Here is a 24823-nt window from a genome sequence, read left to right on the forward strand (position 1 = left end):
CCATCCTGTCTCTGCCAGGACCCCAGCGCCTCGCGCAGACAGGGCTGTGTCAAGATCTGCTAGGGTGGCAGGTGAGTCTCCTGAGTTCACATCAGTGAAATCCCAAGCAAAGGATTCTTCCAGAGTAGCCTCAACAGAGGAGCCGAGGACAGGGAAACACCCAGAGAAGGGCTCTAGGAGCTGCTGTCTCTTCTCGCCACTCTGCCGGGGCGACTGGAATTGTTTAGCCCCAAGCTGACCTCCGAGGCTGTACTCTGGAAGGTGGAGGGACTGCGAGCGAGGCATCCGGGCTTCTCAGCACCCAACTGGAAACAGGGCAGCTGGCACAGGAAGCCCATCGTTGCCTTATTCCATGGCCCCTTACCATCTTGCCCATTTCCTGTCCATCACCACCACCAAGCCCCAACAACCACCAGCAGCCTCCCCGGGCCTTGCAAAAGCACCAGGAGTTGGAGTTCGGCTCTTCATGGTGCAGCCAAAGAGAATTCAAGATGGCACCGGGGCCAGTGGACATGCAGAAGAGCCAGGCGCTCTCCAAGCACACGCCACAAGCCACTTGGTTCGGCTCTGAGCATCCACAAGGCAGACTTCCCAGGGGGCCCGGAAATTCACACATCAGGGCGATTACCGGCAGGCCTCGGGGCTGTAGAATTCCAGCGAGGATTCAGGGGTCATAAATGGTGCCCACATCTGCCCGGAAGTTCCGTTAATCATGTTGCACTGATCGGAATGCCAGAAGTTGACCTGTGGGGAAGTATTTAAACACGGCCTCTTAGTCAAGGAAGAACTCATAAAGACTTGGACACTGCCCAGGTGACTTGGAGCTCCGACTTCACACACCATGTGAAGTCACCACCCAATTGAGAGAAGCCTGGATAGACGTCCTGGTGCAAGGAGATCAGGCTGTGTAGACAGACAGCCAAAGAGACTGTCGATGGCAGCTCCCCATTCCCTAACTGTGGATCCCTGAATGTACAACTTTGCTGGGGACTCAGTAACTTCATCTGTAAAATGGACCTGTCAGTCATGCCTCCAAGGAGCACAGTGGGCGGCGGGGGAGACAGATGTCATCGCCTCTCAGACAGGAAGTCGTCAAAACAGATCAAGTTGGAAGGTAGCCCCAAGTTAAATATTTAAAATCATGATGGTCGCCACCAGGAGATTGCAAAACAGTAGTTGCTTCTAGAGAGTGACACTCAGACAGAAAAAAACAGAGTTCTTACTTTTTACCCACCTGTCCTAGTAGAAGGTTTTTAAGCATATGTTTATTTGTGCACATGCGCGCGCGCGCGCGTGTGTGTGTGTGTGTGTGTGTGTGTGTGTGTGTGTGTGTGTGTGTGTGTGTGTGTGTGTGTGTACGTACATCATATTGGGCCTCCCTGGAGGCTCAGTGGTAAGGAATCCACCTGCCAATGCAGGAGACACGGGTTTGATCCCTTGGTCGGGAAGAACCTCTGGAGAAGGAATTGACAACCCACTCGGGGTATTCTTGCCTGGGAAATCCAATGGACAGAGGAGCCTGGTGGGTAGAGTCCATGCGGTTGCAAAAGAATTGGCCATGACTTAGAGACTAAACAACAACACACACACACACACACACACACACACACACACACACATTTTGGCCACACCACGCTGCATGTGGGATCTTAATTCCCCGACCAGGGACTGAACCTGGACCCCTGGAGTAGAAGCGCAGAGTCCTAACCACTGGACCACCAGGGAAGTCCCGGTACATTTTTATCTTGAGAAAGCAAGCTAAAGAGAATTTCAACAGTGTCCATGCAGAATGGTTATCACTGCTTGCGATGGTAATCCTGTCAGTCCGGCCCTGATGGGGGATAGCCTGTCCCCAGCCGTCCAGTCTCTGCAACCATCACCCTGATGAGCGTTTGGAAGGTGTGGGCACCACCACTACTAATCATTTTCATAAGAAATGACGAAAGGCCGCTCAGGTGAAAAAAGCAAGTTGCAAAACAATGCTCATAGTATGATTTTATTCTGCTCCTAGAAGAAAAAAAAATCGCACCTCAAATGGATACAAATACACAGGAAGAATATATCCAATACTGATAACTGTGGGTTTCCTCTGTAGTTTCGATGGGAATGGGGCTGGACGTGTGAAGATGAACAAAGTGCACTTTATATCTGTCTCTATTATTTTATTTTTTAAAGTGAATGTCTTCCTGTGTATCTGGCGCAATTTTTTTTTTAACTCAACGATCTTTCAGTGCAACGGATGGCTATATCTTCAGTGTAATATTTGAAGCATTCTTGTAAGTGAACCACCAAAGGAAAGAAACAAATGTGGTTCCTAGCATACATTAGGTGCTAAATAAATCATATGCCCCACCCACCCACTGGGAACCAAGAACTAGTTTTCCTTATGTTTCGTTTTGGTTGTGCCTTGGGGCACATGGACAGAACTTCCCTCAGTAGGGATCGAACCCACCCCCGCTGCAGTGGAAGGGCAGAGTCTTAACCACTGGGACGCCAGGAAAGTCCTAGTTGAGGCTTTGCCTGCTTGCTCAGTCACATCTGATTCTGCACCCTTATGGACTGCAGCACACTAGGCTCCTTTGTCCACGGGATTTTTCAGACAAGAAAGAGAACTGGAGCGGGTTACCATTTCCTCCTCCAGGGATTTCCTGCTTGGCAGGCACACTGTTTACCGCTAAGCCACCTAGAAAGTCCTAGCTGAGCCTTAAACATAGGTAAGCTCCGGGACTCAAGAGCATCTCCCCGACAGATGCAATCCCTTCCTCTGTGTTGTTTCTTTAATTGAAGCACAGTTGATTTATAATGTTGTGTTAGTTTCAGATGTACACCAAAGTGATTCCATTTTACATACACATGTATCTATTCTTTTTCAAATTCTTTTCCCATTTAGGTTATTAAGGAATATTGAGCAGCACTCCCTGTGCTACACAGGAGATCCTCATTGGTTACCTGTTTTAAATATAGCAGTGTGTACATGTCAATCCCAACCTCCTGTTTTAAGAGGAAGAAGGAGCTCGGGGCGGTGGATCCCAGCCCTTGCCACCCCCACCGGTCCCTGCATAGGGTGGCTGTCGCCTCTTGCCTTCACCTTGCTGACTCCATTCCACTTGTCCACGAGGTGGATCCTGCTGAAGTCTTTGACCCCTGTGAACACGGTGAAGAGGCCAGAATCGGAGTTGTTGAGCTGCAGACAACGGCAGAGAATGACATCTTTAAGCCCCAGGATGGAGGTAAAGGACATGGGAGTCTATACTCAGGCCCACCCACAGGCTGCTTCCCCTTCACCCAGAGAACAGGGGCCTCATTGTCTTGTTCACCGCTGCAAGCGCAGCACTGGGAGAGTAAAGAGGACGAGGATTTGGGGGCTTTCTAGGAGGGACACTCCTCTGAAGACCACATCCGTCCTAGAAAACGTCCCATTTTCCCTTCCTGACTCCAGGAGAGTCTGGTTCTCCTCTCAGGTGAATCGTGGGGTCACCCCATCCCATTCCCCAAATTAAAAGAAAGCATGGCCACGTGACCTCTTCGATCAGTGAAAACAATCAATGAGAAAGGAGAGAAGTGATAATGTCACTTCCGGGTGGGAGCTTTAAGTGGTGGTGCATGCAAATTTCACTGTGCTTTCTATCATTGCAATCGAGACCGGAGAAGCATGTATCCAGCGGAAGCCTCCCTCAGCCTGGGTCTCTGAGTGACCACAAAGAGCAGAGGAGCCCTGGTTACCCACACTAGACCTGGCATACAAGTAAGAAATAAACCTTTTGCTATTCTAAGTCATGGAGATCCGGGGGCTGCTTAACCTGGCCTACCCTGAAACATACAGGCAAAGAGGACTTGATGTTTATCAAAACTGTGCAAAGCACACACAAAAAATGAGTGACCGCTGGGTAAAATTTAGAAAGCACCCTTTTACCTCTGAAGACGCTGTATAGTGTAAGGTACAGTACACGTGAGGAACTCAATAGGGGTTGTTTACTGGCCAAATAGATACATTGATTACTGACTGGGTAAGCCAACAGGGCCTAAGTTCAAAGCCTGCTCGAGCTTCCTAATATCTGTGTGCCCTGTCACTTGTCCATTCAGAGCTTCTAGAGCCCAAACTTAAAAAAAAAAAAAAAAAAAAGAGCCCAAACTTCAGCCAGTATAAAGAGACAGTAACAGGCACCACTACAAAGAGACACTGGGAGTGTTAAAAGACCTAATGTGTAAAAACGGTTGAGGACAGTGCCTAAGAAATATTAATATCTCCAAATGCTAGCCCTTATTTTTATTATTGCTGTTAATATGATTAATAAATGTTCACCCAAAAGAATACTAACATAATAATTATAACGAAGTGTATCAGAGACTTCTAGTTACTACCCAGAGTCCATTCTCCCCTTTCTCCTTCATATCAAAACTCAAACCTTACTTAGGGCATCAACATACTAGCTATAAGTTAACATTTTCCAGCTTCCCTTGCAGCTAAGTGTGGCCACAGGTCTAGTTCTGGCTAATGGAAAGCAAGTGGAAATTGGTTTTCTCCCTCCCAAAGAGGGAAACAGCCAGGACATGTTGCTTTGTCCTCAACTCCCCTGACTGCCCCTAAATCCCCTACCGCTTCTTCCTTCCTGCTGCTACCTGGAAAGTGAGTGTGATAGCTGGTGCTCCCGCAGCCTCTTGGATCATGCAGTAATCTTGAGTATGGAAACCACACTCTAAGGTGGGGAGAGCAGAGTAGTACGATTCTAGATCCCTGAAGAGTGGGAAGCCACCACACCAACACTGCTGGACTATTGCTTTGGGATTTCCACTATACCTAGTCAAAAATAGTTTATAAGCATGTGACTCAATTTGTAATAACTTTCATTTGATTACAAGTTTACAATTTGCTTCAACAAGAATCATGTCACTTACCTTAAACTTGTCAACTCACCCACACACCCAGAACCTGTCATCCTGCTCAAAAATGTACTGAGCAGCTATCACATGCCCATAACTGAATCATGATTTCTCCCTCCTACTATCCCCAACACAAGATCAGCAAAGCCCAAAACGAAGCACGGGCTGGAGCAACTCAGAGGGCTGTTTACAATCTGTGATTGAGGGAGCCAAGGTCAGGGATCAGAGGTCAGGGATCTGACTCTACATCAGATCATGACTCAGGATCCCAATCACTGACACCACTAGGTTATGAGGGGTCAAGATTAAGAAAAAGCAGGCAACTCAGAGCAAAGCAATAGTTGATATTTTTGACCTGCCTCCCCAGCAGCCATTCCCCTTTCTTCCAGCACCAACCTCCAACCATCTAAGCTCAGCCCCAGTCACATCATTTGAGCCTGGATCAAGCTGTACCTGAATCTCTCTCCCTACAGTTTTCAGTTATATGAACCAATAAATCAATAAATAGAATTTAACTGAAACTGGCTTTGGCTTAAGCCAGTTTACATTAGATTTCCTGTCATTTAAAACCCACAGTTCCTGGGGCCTCTGCCAGCTCCAAAAGCAAGCTGGTAACTGGTTTCCAGGCTGTGTCCGTGGAGAACAAGACAGAGGCCCTGAACTTCTCACTGGGCCACACTTACCTCAGCAAATAAGCCAAACTTGCCCTTGAAGGGGAGTGAGTTTGGGAAGTACTGATTGATGAGGTGGATTAAGGGGTCGTCATAGCCCCACATGATCTCGCCCACAGTGCGGTTCATGAAGGCACGCTGGCCAAGGGTGCTGAACGCCAAGGTCATGATCAGCTTCAAGATCCCGGGCCTGTTCTCCATCATCATTGACGCACTCTGCAGAGGCAGGGGACACCACAGGTTAGAGGCGAGACATAGCCTGTCTGTCCTCCCTGGACCCAAGCTTCAGGGCACAGCCATCCAGGGATATGGTCAGGCCTAGAAGGATTCCTGCAGTGGACATCTGGGGCATCCAGAGCCATCCCCTGATCCTTCAGCAACAGGACCACCTGTGCCGTCGGGTTCAGGCCGAGTTAACTCCACCCCCAGCCCCAGAGGCAGTCATGTGCCTTAGTCCTGGTCAATCAGAAACCTTCCTCTCTCTGGCTACAGTGATAGGTTTGGGAGTATGTATGCAGCCCCATCAGAACCAACAAGTCACAAGGAGCAAATCAGCTGGGGTTGCGGGGTAGAGAGGGAAGGCGGCTCCGGCTGCCCTCGAACATGGTGTGTGCAAGGCCGCAGCCACCCTGAGGGCTGGATCTGACAGAGCATGGAACCGACACAGATCTGGGCAACCTTGTTTGCACTCTGGATCAAGCCACACCTGAAACCAGGCCAACTCCTGCCCTTTCAGTATCATGAGCCCATAAATGCCCTTTTTACTTATGCCTATTTAGAGTACCCTTCACTGTAACCTTATAAGCAAAGAATCTTTTTTTTTTCCTTTTATTTTTATTAGTTGGAGGCTGATTACTTCACAACATTGCAGTGAGTTTTGTCATACATTGACATGAATCAGTCATGGAGTTACATGTATTCCCCATCCCGATCCCCGCTCCCACCTCCCTCTCCACCCGATTCCTCTGGGTCCTCCCAGTGCACCAGGCCCAAGCACTTGTCTCATGCATCCCACCTGGGCTGGTGATCTGTTTCACTACAGATAATATACATGCTGTTCTCTCGAAACATCCCACCCTTGCCTTCTCCCACAGAGTCCAAAAGTCTGTTCTGTACATCTGTGTCTCTTTTTCTGTTTTGCATATAGGGTTATCATTACCATCTTTCTAAATTCCATATATATGCGTTAGTATACTGTATTGGTCTTTATCTTTCTGGCTTACTTCACTCTGTATAATGGGCTCCAGTTTCATCCATCTCATTAGAACTGAGTCAAATGAATTCTTTTTAACGGCTGAGTAATATTCCATGGTGTATATGTACCAGAGCTTCGTGCACCCCAATGTTCATCTCAGCACTGTTTATAATAGCCAGGACATGGAAGGAAAGAATCTTATTGTAGACTGTACTCTACTTCCTTAGCATCTCCCTTCCAAACTCCAAGAGCCCCAAGCACCAGTTCTACCTAGCATCTGGGTACTTAGAATATGGGTGAATTTATTTTCAAATTTTTGTTTTCCTCTGGAGATACTGTCTTGGCACTTGGTTTACTTTTTAAAGGCACCTCATCCAATATCTGGGCTTCCCTGGTAGCTCAGCTGGTAAAGAAACCACCTGCAATGCAGGAGACCTTGGTTTGATTCCTGGGTCGGTAAGTTCCCCTGGAGAAGGAATAGGCTAGTCACTCCAGTATTCTTGGGCTTCTCTGGTGGCTCAGATGGTAAAGAATCCACCTGCAATGCGGGAGACCTGGGTTCGATCCCTGGGTCAGGAAGATCCCCTGCAGGAGGGCATGGCAACCCACTCCAGTATTCTTGCCTGGAGAATCCCCAAGGACAGAGGAGCCTGGTGGGCTACAGTCCATGGGGTCACAAATAGTCAGACACAACTGAACAATAAGCACAAGCACATCCAGTATCTAATCTCTACCTGTAGAAAAGGGAAGGGAACCAGGATTTTCTTAAACATAAAGGTCTGATTCCATAAGAATTCATAAGAATTCACAAGGGTCTCCTTAATATTATGATCTTTAGGGTAATAAATAGATGGGTTTTCTTTCTTTTGTATAAATACAAGCATCGTGTTTCTCTAAGTCAGTATTTCTTCTTTTTCTTTCCTTTCTGGCTGTGTCAGGTCTTAGTTGTGGCATGCAGAATCTTCTTTGTGGCGTGTGGGTTTAGTTACCCCACGGCATGTGGGATCTTAGTTCCCCGACTAGAGATCAAATCTGTATTCCCTGCATTGCAAGGTAGATTCTTAATCACTGGACCACCAGGGAAGTCTCTTAGATGGTTTTTAAAAATCATAAAAGTATATAAAGTAAAAGTCCCTCTCTAACCTGTGACCCTCCTCTTCCTAATCTCCTCCCCCAAGGAAAACCACTGCTCTGGGTTCTTGAGTATTCCTGCAGGAAGCATCAACACCAGGAGTCAGCAAGCTATGGTCCATCGGCCAAAGCCAGCCCAGGGCCTGCTTTTTACAGTCCAGGCGCTAAGATGTTCCTAGGTTTTCAAATGGTTGAAAGAAAAACAAAAGAAGACCGTAGGAAAAGCTTGAAAATTATATGAAACTCACATTTCAGTATATCCACGAAATAGGTCTCTTGGCATATAGCCACGCCCACTCATTTATGTTTTTGTCTTGGGCGTCTTTTGCATTTTTAAAATATTTATTTATTTATTTGGCTGTGTCAAGTCTTAGGTGAGGCATGCAGGATCTTCAGTTATGGCATATGGGATCTAGTTCCCTGACCAGGGGTCGAACCCAGGCCCCCTGTATTGGCAGCTCGGAGCCTTAGCCATTGGACCACCAGGGAAGCCCCTGCTTTTGCATTATAATGGCAGACTTGAACAGCTCCAAAAGAGAACATCTAGCCCTCAAAGCCTAAAACATCTACTGTCTGGTCCTTTGTAGAAAAAGCCCAGCTGGTCGAGGCATGTAAAAGCACGTGTGTTAAGTGGGTGTGTGCATGCCTGCAAGTATTTTCCTTCAGAAACAATAAGTAGGGGCACTATGCTTGTGTTCAATTTTCCCTAGTTAGACATAACTAAGAGACTGCTTTCCATGACACCCTCTCCAGCCCTGCCTGCTTTTGCTGGATGTATACTAGTCCACTGCTCATCTGCAGTAGATATCACAACATAACTCCACATGATGATCCATAGATGTTTGCTCTGAAAACGTTGTTGAAATAAACATCCTTGAGAACAAACATCTTTGCCCACATGTGTTCTCCTGTCAAGAGGACACATTCCTACCTATGTTTCAATTTACATCGAGAATCACCTCAATTTAAATTGAAAATTACCTTCCAACAGCTCATACCAGTTCCGTTCCTAATGACAGTGTCTGTTCCCACAAACGCTCCTAAGCCCTGGGCATTTATCACACGGTCTTTGCCAACCTGATTGGTGGGGGAAAGTGACTTCACTGCCTAAACACGCACATCTGACTCTGAGAGAGGCAGCAGCAAGGCTGCAGGCTGCATTTATCTGAGCTTTCATCCTGTCTACCCAACAGACTTCACAGGTGCATTCACATCTGATCCTGAGCCCAGCCTGGGTGGACAGAGGATTGAATGGGAGGCTGAGTGCCACAGAGTGGCAGCCTCATAGACCAAACTAGTTTCAAAACCCTAATCTGCTACCCGCTCGTTGAGTGACTTTAGATAAGTAACCTAGCCTCTCTGATCTTCAGTTTTCTTCCTCTACAAATGGAGAAAATAATAGTACCGAATGATCGTGGGATTGCTGACAAGTAAACGAGGTAGTACGTGTGAAGCCTGACACACGAGTCCTAACACGTAGTGTCAGCAAGACGCTCACCTGGCACACCTGAGACAGTTCTCTCCAGAAAGGCCTGGCCCTTGGCTGGCGTCTGAGACCCTGATGTTAGGGGGGCTCCCACCACTCCCTCACTGGTGAGGGGGGCTCACTGTGCCTGGACCGTACCATCTGCTTTCCCAGAACGTGGATCCGTGCCAGGCAGAGGGCATCTCCATGACGAGCCCCCAGTAAACACCCCCTGGGCGCTGAGTCTCTCTAGTGGGCATTCCTGGTAGAGGAGACCTACCTGTGTGTGGTCATAAATCACCGCTCAAGGAATGAAGCGTGACTCCCCTGGAAGGTGGCTCCGGAAGCCTGCGTCTGGTCACCACCCCACGTGCCCTTTCCCTCTGCTGACTCTCTTCTGCCTCCTTCCACTCTACCAAAGCCAAGAGCACAACCATATATGCCAGGTCCTGCGAGCCCCATGAGTGAGCCAGCGAACCTGGGGGGTGGTCCTGGGGACCCCGACACACACGGCAGGCAGGCAGTAAATCCAGCCACTTCTATGACTCTTCCCTGCAGAGAATGGATGTCCTGTCCACAACCTCCCTCCAAACACCACAGACAAGCACACAGCACCCCCATTCAGCTTCCCATAAGTACTCCCTTTTGGAGAGTCTAGGTTTGCATTTTTTTGTTGTTGTTGCACCCGGTTAGGGGTTGAACCCGCATACCCCTGCAGTGGAAGACGAAGTCTTAACCACTGGACCACCAGGGAAGTCCCTAGATTTGCAGACTGAAAAGGGAAAGGCCATGACTTTGACCAGTGCCCCCAACCAGAGACCAAGATGTACCCAGGAAGCCCGCCGAGCCAACCCGGGAGCCACAGGCTGAGCTCTGCCCGGCGCAGGGGGCAGGCGGAGAGGCGGACCAGGGGAATCTCACCAGGACCAGGATGTTGGGCATGACGATGTAGTCGCTCTCCTGGCCGAGGGACTTATCTGGCTGGAACTGGTAGCTGCGGTGCTCCAGGAAGGACACCGTGTCATTGTTGTTGAAGGTGATGTTGCTCTTGTGCCTGAACTCCCTGTGGGAGAGGAAGCCGGTGGGTCAGCTGCCAGGAGCCTGGGGTGCCCTCAGCTGTCTGTGTGCGGAGCTTGACTGCCTCCTACACGTCTGTTCCACCACCCACCCGCTGTGGTATGTGCTCAGTTGCCTCTTTGTGACCCCAAGGACTGTATGCAGCCCGCCAGGATCCTCTTAAAGTGAAAATCTTAGTCACTCAGTTGTGTCCGACTCTTCGGGACCCATGGACTGGGGCCTGCCAGGCTCCTCTGTCCATGGGATCTTCCAGGCAAAAATACTGGAGTGGGTTGCCATTTCCTTCTCCAGGGGATCTTCCTGACCCAGGGATCGAAGCTGGGTCTCCTGCATCTCCTGCATTGCCAGGCGGATTCTTTACCACTGAACTGCCTGGGAAGCCCACCCACTGCAGGACAGGCCCAGAAGCCTCTTGTCACCAAATCCCATACGCTCCCTCCCCCTGGGCAAAGCTGCCACCATCCCTCCGCCCCTCATCACCCTCCCCCTGGGCATCCTAGCTTTTCTGAGGGAGATGGCAAGGATGGTGGATAGGAATATGCACTCTGAAGACAGGAGGCAGGGGGCCCGAATCCTGTCTCCATCACTTACTACTCAAGCCTGTTTTCCCACATTTAAAATGGGAGTAATGGGACTTCTCTGGCAGTCCAGTGATTAAGACTACATGCTTTCCACTGCAGGGGGCATGGGTTCAGTCCCTGGATGGGGAACTAAGATCCTGCATACTGAAAGGTGCAGCCAAGGAAAAAAAATAAAATGGGAGTAATAAGCAGGCCTATGTCATTAGGTCCCTACTGGTGAGAATTGAGTGAGCTAATGCACGTCAAGCAATTAAAACAACTGCTTAATGCATAGAGAAAAGCATGTATCAGCTGCAGTTTTTATTGCTGTTATGCTGTCTTTATTCCATCATGCTCTGAATCCATTCTCTGCAGAGCATCCAGAAGAATCTTTGAAAAGGGGAAATCAGATCACATCATCCTCTCCTCCAAACCCTCCTTCACACACAGGATAAAACTGAGCTCCTTCTGTGGCCTCCAGGGTCCTCACCATCCGGCTCCGTCCAATTCTCAGGTCTCCTCTCTCCCACTCACTCTCCCCTCACTCCTAACACGCCAGCCACACATGCCTTCTCCCCTCCTGGACTACCAGACTATTCCCACCTCAGGCCCTCTGCACTTGCTGCTTCCTCTGTCCGGGACTCGCTTCCCCCCAGATCCTCACGTAGCAGTGCCCCCTTCTTACCATCTGGGTCTAGGGAAGTGTCCCCCTTTGTTAGACCTACCCCCGCCAAGGCCTGCCTCCAGCACTCTCCATGGCTTGATCTGCTTTGTTTTCACCACGATTATGTTGCCTGGGTTCCCCTCTCTTGTTCACTTGCTTATTCTCTCCTGATGGGAATGTCAGCTCTGCGAGGCAGGGGCTTTTGTCTGCCTTTAACAGTGAACTGGCACCGTGCCTGGCACACAGGAGATGTTCAATACTCAATAAACACTTACGGAATGAAGAGATAAGTAACAGTTGGCAAGCCAGACTCAACTTTGACGCAGAAGCCTTTCATGGATGAGCTAAGCCAGGATTGCAGTTTCCTGAGAGCAGAATGGGCAGCACCAGAAATCGGGTCTTGTATTCCAGGAAGCCCCTTCCCCAATGTCCCTGTGGAGTCTGTGGTGCAGGTTGGCACCTGGCAGCTCTTCTGGAGCCTTGTGGCAGAGCGTCTCTTGGAAAACTGCTCCAGCCAACCCCATGAGCCCAGTAGCCACTGGAGAGCTTCACCCTCCCAAAGAATGATCAAATGAAGAAGTTTTGACAGCTGTGGTCATAAAGAAAGACAGCAGGACCCTGTGGGACCCTCCCAGGTAAAAATCCTTTTCCGTGTCCCCAATTTTTTTGTAGGGAATAAGCTTCATTCAGCCTCTTTGACCTTCCTTCCCTGAGTTCCAGGGGGCAGATGCAAACAGTTGTTTATCAGGGGAGGGAGGGGATACAGAATCAAGTTCAGTTCAGTTCAGTTCAGTCGCTCAGTCGTGTCTGACTCTTTGCGACCCCATGAATCGCAGCATGCCAGGCCTCCCTGTCCATCACCAACTCCCGGAGTTTACTCAAACTCATGCCCATCGAGTTGGTGATGCCATCCAGCCATCTCATCCTCTGTCGTCCCCTTCTCCTCCTGCCCCCAATCCCACCGAGAATCAGGGTCTTTTCCAATGAGTCAACTCTTCGCATGAGGTGGCCAAAGTACTGGAGTTTCAGCTTCAGCATCAGTCCTTCCAATGAACACCAAGGACTGATCTCCTTTAGGATGGACTGGTTGGATCTCCTTGCAGTCCAAGGGACTCTCAAGAGTCTTCTCCAACACCACAGTTCAAAAGCATCAACTTTTTGGCACTCAGTTTTCTTTACAGTCCAACTCTCACATCCATACACGACCACTGGAAAAACCATAGCCTTGACCAGACGGACCTTTGTTGGCAAAGTAATGTCTCTGCTTTTTAATATGCTATCTAGGTTGGTCATAACTTTCCTTCCAAGGAGTAAGTGTCCTTTAATTTCATGGCTGCAGTCACCATCCACAGTGATTTTGGAGCCCCCCAAAATGAAGTCTGACACTGTTTCCACTGTCTCCCCATCTATTTCCCATGAGTGATGGGACCAGATGCCATGATCTTAGTTTTCTGAATGTTAACCTTTAAGCCAACTCTCACTCTCCTCTTTCACTTTCATCAAGAGGCTTTTTAGTTCCTCTTCACTTTCTGCCATAAGGGTGGTGTCATCTGCATATCTGAGGTTATTGATATTTCTCCTGGCAAACTTGATTCCAGCTTGTGATTCTTCTAGCCCAGCGCAAAGGAGGGGCAGTTAGGAAAAAATAGTGCAGTCTTGGGGCAGGGTCCTGGCTTCTCCTCAAGGGATACACAGAACAATATCTCTGAGTTCTTCTGCAGGAACTAAGGCCCCCATCAAGGTGGAGGATGGTCCTCTGTGGCCAAGCAGAAGAGTCCTAGAAAACCTTCCTGTTAACTGCACCACCAGCCAATCAGAAGAAAGTTTTGCACACAGTGGAAGAAGATAAGGCCCTGACCTTTTCTCCAAATGAGTCTCCCTTTAAAACTTTCATGGTTGAGCAGAATCTTTAGAGTTGGTTTTTGGACATGAATTCATCTTCTCCCCACATTGCTGGCCTCCTGAATAAAGCAATGTTTCCTTTCCCACCAGCACTTGCCTTTTTTTTTTTTTAAGTTTTTGACCACACCTCGAAGCATGTGGGATCTTAGTTCCTTGACCAGGGATCGAACCTACACCCCCTACAGTGGAAGTGCTCATTCTTAGCTGTTGGACTGCCAGGGAAATCCCAACACTTGCTTTTTGAGTGGCAAGCAGCCAAACTCAGGTAACGATAATATGTTAGTAACTAACATTTACTGATCACTTACTGCATGCCAGGCACTGTGCTGGGCTCCCCATTATCTCATCCAATCCTCATAACCACTCCACCATGAAGACAGTCATCCCCATTTTACAGAAGGGGACACTGCGGCACAGGAAAGTAAAGGCCCTTGCCCACAGTCAGAGACCTGCTGATTGGCAAAGCCAGGCAGTCACTCCCAAGTCTCAAGCACTGGAGCACTGGTTTAGAGCAAGCAGACTGACCCTGAATGAGCCCTTCTGCAAGGGGCCTCAGTTTCGTCATCTGTAAAATGGGGTGATGACCTGAGTCCCAGCCCAACCCCCTCCATCCTCACCTGTACACATAAGGCCCGCGCTCCTGCACCTGTGGCTTCTGGCCTTGGATGATCTCCTCGGGGTTGAGGATGTCGAAAAAGTAGACAGAAAGGTAGAAGGGGACAGGGATTTCCTTCCACATGTTGAAAGACAGGCTGTTGGGGTCGATGCGCACATTCTGTGGGGGACGAGACAAACAAGCTATGATGAAGAGGGCCAGGGCCCCCACCCACCCACCTGCCCTACCACAAGCCTCCAAAATGGCTGCTTGGTGCCAGCCTGCATCACAGACTCCACAGGGTCATTGAGGAAGGGGCTCCCTGGAGGTGCTCTAGGAGCAGGAGGAGGTGGGAAAGCTGTTGACACATGCTGCTCCAGAGTTGACATAGGACATAATTAATGTTAGTAGTTGATATTATTTTTATGCATTATTTTAAAATGTGTTTTAATAACAACAGCCTGATCAAGACACTTGGAGGTGGCCACTGCTCAACCACAGCTCATGATACCTGGTGGGAAGTGGGCTCCGTGTGTCAGATTCATCATTCATTCATTCACTCATTCATTTAACACACATTTTTAAAAACTGAAGTATAGTTGATTTACAATGTTTCAGGTTTACACCAAAATATTCAATTATATATATAGATATATATATATACACACACATATTCTTTTTCACTACAGGTTATTTTAAGACATTGAATATAGTTCCTTGTGCTATATAGTAGGTCCTTGTTGTTTATCTGTTTTATATATAGCAGTGTGTATCTGTTAATTCCTAATTTATCCCTCTCCCCTTCTCCTTTGGTAACCCTAAGTTTGTTCTCCATGTCAATACACATTTACTGAGCACCTACTACATGCCAGGCCCTCTTTTAACAGCTGGGGTTAGAAACGCGAACAAGACAGACCCAGATCTCTAACTTCATGGGCCTTTTATTCCAGTAGAGGAAAGACAGGTCATCAACAATTAGGGTAAAATACGTGGTGTATGAAAGGACATAGTGAAAACACAGCAGGGACTGGGAGGACTGCAATTTTAAACAGAGCAGTCAGGCAGGTGAAATGTAAGGAAAAATGAAGCACAAAAAACTAAACCAAAATTAAAAACTAAAGGCACTGGAGGGAACATGTGGATTTAGTGGTGGTGGGTAATTTCATCCATAAGACACAGCCCGTGCAAAGGCCCTGGGGCTGGGAGAACTGAGACAGAGCAATGGGGAACAGCAAGGAAGCCAGTGTGGTGGGGAGCAGAGCCTATGAGTGGGAGGGCAGGAGATAAGAACAAGAGCAATTTTCAATGAAAAGCCAGAAATACAGAAATTTACACGCTGTGCTCTTGTGCTAAGCTGCTTCAGTCATGTCTGACTCTTTGTGACCCTGCGGGCTCCTCTCTGTCCATGGGATTCTCCAGGCAAGAATACTGGAGTGGGTTGTCCTCCTCCAGGGGATCTTCCCTGACCCAGGGGTCGAACCCGTGTCTCCTGTGTCCGCTGCACTGGCAGGCAGGTTCTTTATCACTAGCGCCACATGAACTATAAATCTCCAGGTTTATAAAGCTTGGCAAAAACCCCTTGCCACCCAACCCCGCTCCCAACCTGACCAGCCCATCAGGTAGTTGCTCCATGTTGCAAAGCCGAGTGTCTGGAACAGCTTGCGTCACCTTCACTTTTTCTTTGGATGTGGCCTTCCAGGACAAGGACAGCCACTCCCACTGTCCCCAGACAGACTGCCCCAGAACCAGTGGGCAGGGACTCTGGAGAAGGCAGAAGACTGGAGCTGGCCGGTCAGGCCCTGCCCCATGTCCCTAACTGGTAGATTTTGGGAAGAAGTGGGTTTGAAGAGAGTCAGACCTGAAGGCCAGCCCTGAACCTCAGTTTTCCCATCTGTGCAATGGGACCAGTGACTCTGTAGCCTCAGTTGTGCTTCATTTGATCTACATGGCACTTCAATGAAGAAAAGTTGAACTCACTGTCAAGAACAAAAGAAAACGATTTAACATAAAATCTGGATTTCAAAAGTTCTCTTGAAAATATCAGATCAGAGACTTGCCTTTGGGTGTAACAATCCTATATTGATGAACACATCTTCCTACCAGCTACGAGAGTCACAGGGATCACTTTTTTTTTAAGGTTTTTTAAATTTAGTTATTTCTCTTGGGCTGCGTTGAGTCTTCACTGCTGCGTTCTGACTTTCTCTAGTTGCACTGAGCAGGGGCTACTTTCTAGTTGCAGTGCTCAGATTTCAGTAGTTGCAGCATGCATGCTCAGTAGTTGCGATCCACAGGTTCAGTTGCCCCACAGCATGTGGAATCTTCCCAGACCAGGGATCAAACCCACGTCCCCTGCACTGGCAGGCAGATTCTTAACCACTGAACCACCAGGGAAATCCAGGATCATTTTTATAACCTGAGCATCCAGTACATGCAAATAAAGGTGACTAGAAAATGTGCTTTGTACAAAACAACACAGAGTATTTCCTTGCTGAAGAGGGTACGGAGAAAAGGGAACTCTCCTACACTGTTGGTGGAAATGTAAACTGGTACAGTCACTATGGAGAACAGTATTGAAATTCCTCAAAAAACTAAAAATAAAATTACCATATGATCCTGCAGCCCTACTCCTGGGCATATATCTAGACAAAACTCATTTGAAAAGACACATGCACCCCCAATGTTCACTGCAGCACTATTCACTATAGCCAAGACATGGAAGTAACCGAAGTGTCTACTCACAGATGAATGGATAAAGAAGCTATGGCATATATACCACAGAATAGTCTCACCACAGAAAAGATGAAACAGTGCCATTTGTGGCAACATGGATCAAACTACAGATGGTCACACTAAGTGAAGTCAGTCAGACAAAGAAAGACAAATATCCTATGGTATCACATGAGGAATCTTAAAATATGATACAGATGAACTTATTTGTAAGGCAGAAACAGACTCACAGACACAGAAAACAAGCTTATAGGTGCCAGGGAGGAAGGGTGGGAGCAGGTATATACTAGGAGGTTGGGATTAACACACAGACAACTACTATATACAAATTGCTATACACCTGAAACTAACATAACATTGTAAATCAACTTTATACCAATACAAAATTAAAAAAAACAACAACAACAAGCATTTCCCAGGGATTGCCTTGTGTCAGGTGCTGTCCTAGGCTCTTCACATCACTGTCACCTCCCTAACCAACACCATGACCCCTCGAACCAAGAGGGTCATGGCCCTCACCTTAAACAAAGGCAGCAGCTGCAACTCCCTTCTGGGCCCCGAGGTGCCTGGGGCTGAGGTATTTCCAGCTCCTCCCAAATTTAGTGAGTTGCTAGAAATCCAGATGTTTCCATGGCATCTCCCGATTGTTTCAAGAGCCATACCATATTTTTCAAAATCAACACACCCAGGAGGCAGATGGCGCATCTTCAGGCCACGACTGGACCCCAGGAGACCCCTTTGCCACACTTGCCAGAGCACCTCAGCCAGATCATCTCCCAGAAGGGGGGACCTCTCTGGGTCACAGGCAGGGACACTGAGGCCCAGCGAGGCTGTGTGGCTCTTCTCCAGCCCCACCACCTGCCCCCTCAGCATGAGCTTGGTGAATGAGGTGAATGCTTGCCCCATCACGTCCGACTCTTTGCAACTCCGTGGACTGGGGCCCGCCAGACTCCTTTGTCCGTGGGATTTCCCAGGCAAGAGTACTGGAGTGGGTTGCCATTTCCTCCTCTAGGGGATCTTCCCGACCCAGAGATCAAGCATGCATCTCCTGTGTCTCCTGCATTGCAGGCAGATTCTTTACCACTTGAACCACTGAGGAAGCCAAGAAAGTGGAATTCAGACTTCAGCCTGGAGATTGTTGGGGAGTTTGGGGGTCGGATGGAAACCCTCAAATTTTAATACAAAGGATCAAAGACAGGCCCACCCGTGGAGGCAGTCTGTCGTGCCCTCTCTCCATCCCCTCATCCACAGAACAGCGGTCAGAAGAAAACATATCAACCCAGTTTCCTTCTTTATACATGTTTGTTATAAAACACATAAGATCTAACCTCTTAGCAAATATTTAAATATACAATGCAGTGGGTTTTCTATTTTTCGTTGTGCTTGTAAGACCTTAGTTCCCCAACCAGGGATCAAACCTGGGCCCTCAGCAGTGAGAGCAGAGTCCTAACCACTGGACCCCAGGGAATTCCTTACCATGTAGTACTGCTAACTCTAGGCACTACACAGATCTTTTATTCATCATGACTAATAATAATATTATATAATATTAGAAATATAATTGTAAAAGACCCTGATGCTGCGAAAGACTGAAGGCAGGAGGAGAAGGGGACGACAGAGGATGAGATGGTTGGATGGCATCACCGACTCAATGGACAGGAGTCTGAGCAAACTCTGGGAGACAGTGAAGGACAGGGAAGCCTGGCCTGCTGCAGTCCTTGGTGTCACAAAGAGACAGACACAATTTAGCGACTGAACAACAACAACCATAAATAAAAAGGAAGGAAGGAAACTTTCAGAGGTGATGGACATGTTTACAACACAGATTGTGGTGATGGCTTCACTTCTCTCTAAACTCATCCGGTTGTATACGCGCTTAGTTGCTCAGTCATGTACGATTCTTTGCAACCCCATGGACTATAGTCCACCAGGCTCTTCTGTTTATGGGATTTCCCAGGCAAGAATGCTGGAGTGGGTTGCCAATTCCTTCTCCAGGGCATCTTCCTGACCCAGGGATCGAATCCCATGTCTTGTGTCTCCTGCATTGCAGGCAGATTCTTCACCCGCTGAGCCATTAGGAAAGTTGTATAATTATATACATACAACTAATTTATTACATCAATCATACAGCAGTAAAGTGGCTTAAAATTAAAAAAAAAAAATAACAGTTTCCAGTTCCTGCCTCCCTCCCCCAACCCTGTTTTTTAGCAAAGGTACAGTGACCCAGAGAAGCCTGGAGAAGCCTTTGAAATTCCGGAATTTCGCTGTGCTTTCCTAATCTCCTGGCCTTTCCACCCAATTCAGGGATAAATCAAGGTCAAATCAATGAATCACCAGATGAAGGCTTACATCTCTCTCTCCAACAGAAGGGGCTGTGGGGTTCTAGGGTACCACTCCGTTCGTGGGTACTCACAGGGAATCTCCCATGAGCCAGCTTTGCCTTCTGGATAAGTTATTAATCCTTTCTGTGCCTCAGTTTCCTCATCCATAAAATGAGTGTAATGGTAGCATCCACCTCATAGTTATGGTGTGAGATTTAAGTGCCTTTGTAAAATGCTTAGAACAGGGGCAAGTAGAGCCTGGGGACCCAGCAGGTCGGCCACGCAGAGTCACCTGGAGCAAAGTGACCAGCCCTTCCCCCTCCCCGCTTGCTGCTCCACCTCTGGTGGGGGACGGACTTTGCACCGCTTACAGTCAGAGGGATAACTTTCTTTCGGTCACACGGGACCAGAAGCATTAGGACCAGGCAGCTGATTAGATAACAGTGCGCAGGCCAAGCTCACGGCCTTTTGCCCAACATAGCTGATTCTATCCCTGCCCCCACCCCCAAGGTCAAAGATCACAGCCCACACACGAAGACCAAGAGAGAAAGCCAAGGTGATCCCTTCCTGGACGCAGCTCCCTCTTATCCAACCAGATTCTCTGAGCTCATTCTGGACAGGCAAGAGGGCTGCCTGGAAGAGACGCCATGTGAAAGAAAGAGTTGGGCTTTGTCATGAAGAAAAGACGAGGAGGGAGTTACCGGCAGGGGACACAGCCTGAGCCAAAGCTAGGTAGCTTCTGAGAACACGACCTACCTGAAAGTCCACCAAGCTCAAATACGTTTTTAAAACAACTCAAATGTTCACGATGGATAAACCAACTGCTGTGTTTATACAATGGAATAAACAGGTAAAAAGGAGAACTGATGCTTTCAAATTATGCTGCTAGAGAAGACTCTTGAGACACTCTTTGCAACCCTATAGACTGTAGCCCTCCAGGCGCCTCTGTCCATGGGATTCTCCAGGCAAGAATACTGGAGTGGGTTGCCAAGCCCGCCTCCAGGGGATCCTCTCCACCCAGAGATTGAACCTGCATCTTTTACATCTCCTGCCTGGCAGGCAGGTTCTTTACCATTAGAGAGACCTGCGAAGCCCTGTAAAGAGAATCACACAAGTCTTCAAATGTATCCATAATCCTCTATTTCTTGAAAACAAGCAGAGATACAAAAGACCATATACGTCTCCTTCTACTTAGCAAAATATTTTTGAGGTCCTGGTCATTAATCTTTTTAAAGTGTAGTTTGCTGACTTTGTTGTTGTTTTAATTTGTTTGCCCCAGGTCTTAGTTGCAGCATGCATGATCTTTTAGTTGCAGCATGTGAACTCTTAGTTGCGGCACGTAGGACCTAGTGCCCTGACCAGGGATCAAACCCAGGCCCCCTGCAATGAGAGCAAGGTATCTTGGCCACCGGACCAACGAGGAAGTCCCCAGTTTGTTGACTTTTATCAAATGTACATACCTAACCTGTCTGGCAACAAGAAATGGGACATTTTCATCACGCCTTGCTTAAAAGGATGTGTATGAGCCTTTCTGTGCTCCTGGCAGCATTATCTACAAGAGCCAAAAGGTGGATGTGACCCAAGTGTCCACTGACAGATGAATGGGTGGATGTAATGTGGTGTAGCCAAGGTTATTCAGCCTTAAAAAAAAAAAAAAGGAAATTCTCACATGTGCCACATCATGAGGGAACTTTTGAAACATTCCTACAGGCAATAAGACAGTCGAAAAAACACGTATTATATGATCCCATTTGTGTGAAGTGTCTAGAACAGGCAAGGGAGTTCCCTGGCAGGCTAGTAGTTAGGATTCCCGGCTTTCAGTGCTGTGGCCTGGGTTCAATTCCAGGTCAGGAAACTAAGATCCCACAAGCTGCGCAAGATGGTTAAAAAAAAAAAAATAGGCAAATCTATAGGGACAGATCTATAGGAGAAGACTCTTGAGAGTCCCTTGGAATGCAAGGAGATCAAACCAGTCCATCCTAAAGGAAATCAAGCCTGAATATTCATTGGAAGGACTAATGCTGAAGCTGAAACTCAATACTTTGGCCACCTGATGTGAAGAACTGACTCATTGGAAAAGACCCTGATGTTGGGAAAGATTGAGGGCAGGAGGAGAAGGGGACGACAGAGGATGAGATGGTTGGATGGCATCACCAACTCCATGGACATGAGTTCAAGCAAGCTCTGCGAGTTGGTGAAGAACAGGGGAGCCTGGCGTGCTGCGGTCCATGGGGTTGCAGAGTCGGACACGACTGAGAGACTGAACTGAACTGATAGGCACAGAGAACAGTCTGGGAGTTGCCAGGGGAGCATGGGGAGTGACTTCTTAAAGGCTACAGGGTTTCCTTTTGGGATGAAAATATTCTGGAACTGGACATGTGTGTAATGGTTGTACAACATTGTGAATGTCCTAAATGTCACTCAATCGTATGGTTTTTAATGTTTAAATGGTGAGTTTTTTATTAAGTGAAACTTGAAAAAAGAAAGTGAAAGTGAAAATTGCTCAGTCATGTCCAACTCTTTGGGATCCCATGGACTATGGTCCATGGAATTCTCCAGGCCAGAATACTGGAGTGAGTAGCCTTTCCCTTCTCCAGAGGATCTTCCCAACCCTGGGATCGAACCTAGGTCTCCCACACTGCAGGATTCTTTACTAGCTGAACCACAAGGGAAGTCCAAGAGTACTGGGTGGGTAGCCTAGTCCTTCTCCAAGGGATCTTCCAGACCCAGGAATCAGGGTCTCCTGCATTGCAGGCAGATTCTTTACCAACTGCAAAATCAGGGAAGCCTTGACACAACTTTAAAAAAAGACAAAAAGACTAACTGCAAATTAAAACAAGATCACTTCCCAAAAGATGGACACAAATTAAGTCACCTGAGAAAAACAAGCCCTGGAAAAGGTGTGGGGAGACAGAGATGCCCAAGAATGTGGGCACACTGCCCCCCCTCCCCATGACCCTACGGTGGTCTGCTTGGCACTCTGGCTTTCAGACACTGCTGACCCCACCCAGGATCGCTACCTGCACACCTGGGGCGGCAGAAACAAGCTTCAGGAAAGAACACCTGCCTTTCCAACACGATGCTACTTACACTCCCCAAAGGATCATCTGCTACTCAGATACTCTCTCCTCATCCATTCTGTCTTTACAGTGCTGGTCCCCACTCACCCCAGTCATCTCGCATCCCAAGACAGGATCGCATGCAGCCCAGAGCTGGACAACTATGCCCTACAGATTCCCACACGCGTGCAAGATGGCTGCAAAACAATCATCAAGGGACTTCCCTGGTGGTCCAGTGGTTAAAATTCCATGCTTCTAATGTATGGGCTCGATTCCTGGTTGGGGAACTAAGATTCCACATGCTTCATGGCAGACAGAAACTTGAGTGAAAAAAAGACAAGCTGCAGAAAGATAACTGTCACTATGGCCTGTTCATGGAATCGCTGACACAATAGATATGAGTTTGGGCAAACTCTGGGAGATGGTGAAGGACAGGGAAGCCTGGAGTGCTGCAGTCCATGGGGTCGCAAAGAGTCGGACACAACTGAGTGACTGAACAACAACTGCCTATTCACATGAATTTTTCAAACACACAAAATAACATGAAACATTTTATTTAAGTTGCCAGCACAGTGTTGGCCTATAAGCCAACTGGCCTGGCCCCTGTGGCCTCTCCAGATCCAATATCCTGCCATGTCCCTGTCACTCAGCCCAGCCATGCTGGCCTCCTTGCCATCCCTTGTACAAGTAAGCACAGCTTGCCCCAGGACCTTTGCATAGGCTGTTCTCTCTGCCCTCAATGCTTCTCATGAGGTAGCAGCATAGCCAAATCTCTCACCCTTCTTAATCTTTCCTCACATGCCTCCTCTCAGGAAGACACACCCTATCTACCCCCAAATCCCTGAACCCCCTAACCTGCTCTATGTTTTCCATAGCCATTGTTACGTTCCAGCACACTTATAATTAATTATGTCTACTGTTCTTCATCTGTCTCTCCTGCTAGATCATAAAGCCACCAGGACCAGATCCTCAGTTGCTTTATTCACTGATGGCTCTCCCAGGCCTGGAACAGAGGTTGGCACCCAGCAGGCACTCAGCAAAATGAGCTCAGGAACAAATAGAATCAGAGTAGAAATGTCTAGGGAGCGGCTGTCTGCCTTCTCCTTTGTGCATGTTTTAGAAAGCTTGTACTTGAGGTACTACGGGGTAGGGGCTGGGGGCGGGGGTGGTACACTGCGAGGTCTGCAGTCTCTTAGTTCCCTGATCAGGGATTGAAGCCAGGCCCTCAAAAGTAGAAGTGCAGTCTCAACCACTGGACCACCAGAGAAATCTCTCAATTAAGTAAATCTTAAATATTATAATGCTAAAGGAAGTCAATCCTGAATATACACTGGAAGGACTTATGCTGAAGCTAAAGCTCCAGTACTTTGGCACCTGATACGAAGAACAGACTAATTGAAAAAGACCCTGATCCTGGGAGAGACGGAGGGCAGGAGGAGAAGGGTACGACAGAGGATGAGATAGTTGGATGGCATCACCAACTCAATGGACATGAGTTTGAGCAAACTCTGGGAGATGGTGAAAGACAGGGAAGCCCACTGTGCTGCAGTCCATGGGGTTCTAAAGAGTCAGACACAACTGAGTGACTGACCAACAACAAACATTATAATTTTAATTAAGATGTGATCTGCAACCTCACTGGCCAGGCAGCAGCCTTGAGTCTGGGGTGAATGGATGCTGAGACTCAGATCAGCAGTGGTCCACCTCCAAAAGCTCCCATTTCCTTTCTGGGTGGGGCAGTGAAGACCCTGCCGAGAAGGGGCACAGAGCAGATGTCCTGAGGCCCAGGGGCAGGGGAGTGGGACCCCAGACCAGTCTTCTTCATAGAGAGGCCCACAGAAGGCAGGGGAAAGGCCCAGGCTTCACATAACTGTCCCTTCAGGGAACTCAGGCCAGCCAGGCAGGCCTCCAGCACAAGCCTGGGATGAGCTTGGAGCAGAGAAGCAGGCAGAGGCTGAGAGGGGCCCCACAACTCCAGGGGCCTCTGTCCTCACTCTTGGGAGCCAGATCACAGGATCTCTGCTCACAGACGCCAGGAAAGCATCTCTCAAGGGGTCAGTGGGGCCAGGAAGTCTGCAACCCCGGTTAAACCACCCACCAGGGAACCTCCCCTTGCCCATCTCCGGAGCGGTAAGGCTCCTTGGGCTGCTGTAACAAAGTCACACTCTGGATGACTTAAATCATCTATCCTCTCTCAATTCTAGAGGCTGGAAGTCCGGAATTGAGATGTGGGCTCCTTCTGAAGGTTCCAGGGGAGGAGCCTAACTTGTTCCTCCAGCCCCTGGTGGTCTCAGGCATTCCTTGGCTTGTAGCCACCTCCCTCCAATCTCTGCCTCCTTCATCACATCCCCCTCTCTCTGTGTGTCCTCTTCCTACAAAGACATTCCTGTTGGACTTAGGGTCCATCTGAACCATACTTTCATCACATCTGCAAAGACCCTATTTCCAAATAAGATTAACATTCGCCAGTAATGGGGGTTAGGACTTGGACATCCTTTTTTTTGGGGGGGGGGGGGGGGCGGGCAGGGGAGAGACCCTGCTCAGCCCAATCCAGGGAGAAAAAGCCAGGGCAAAG

General features: G+C 48.3%; 1 protein-coding gene across 2 annotated transcripts in view; it reads right to left on the reverse strand.

Annotated features, from left to right (window-relative positions):
- The window catches only part of SCARB1 (scavenger receptor class B member 1), a 92591-nt gene that overhangs the window by 30474 nt on the left and 37294 nt on the right, over nucleotides 1–24823 (reverse strand). For both annotated transcript variants that reach the window (XM_065903952.1, XM_065903951.1), the window contains exons 2-6: nucleotides 14164–14321; nucleotides 10265–10406; nucleotides 5565–5768; nucleotides 3089–3184; nucleotides 629–744 (exon numbers count right to left, since the gene is read on the reverse strand). In XM_065903952.1, the coding sequence (XP_065760024.1) occupies nucleotides 629–744; nucleotides 3089–3184; nucleotides 5565–5768; nucleotides 10265–10406; nucleotides 14164–14321 (716 nt within the window). The remainder of the gene's footprint in view (nucleotides 1–628; nucleotides 745–3088; nucleotides 3185–5564; nucleotides 5769–10264; nucleotides 10407–14163; nucleotides 14322–24823) is intronic.

This window comes from Muntiacus reevesi, chromosome 13, assembly GCF_963930625.1.
Source record: "Muntiacus reevesi chromosome 13, mMunRee1.1, whole genome shotgun sequence".
Taxonomy (NCBI): Eukaryota; Metazoa; Chordata; class Mammalia; order Artiodactyla; family Cervidae; genus Muntiacus; species Muntiacus reevesi.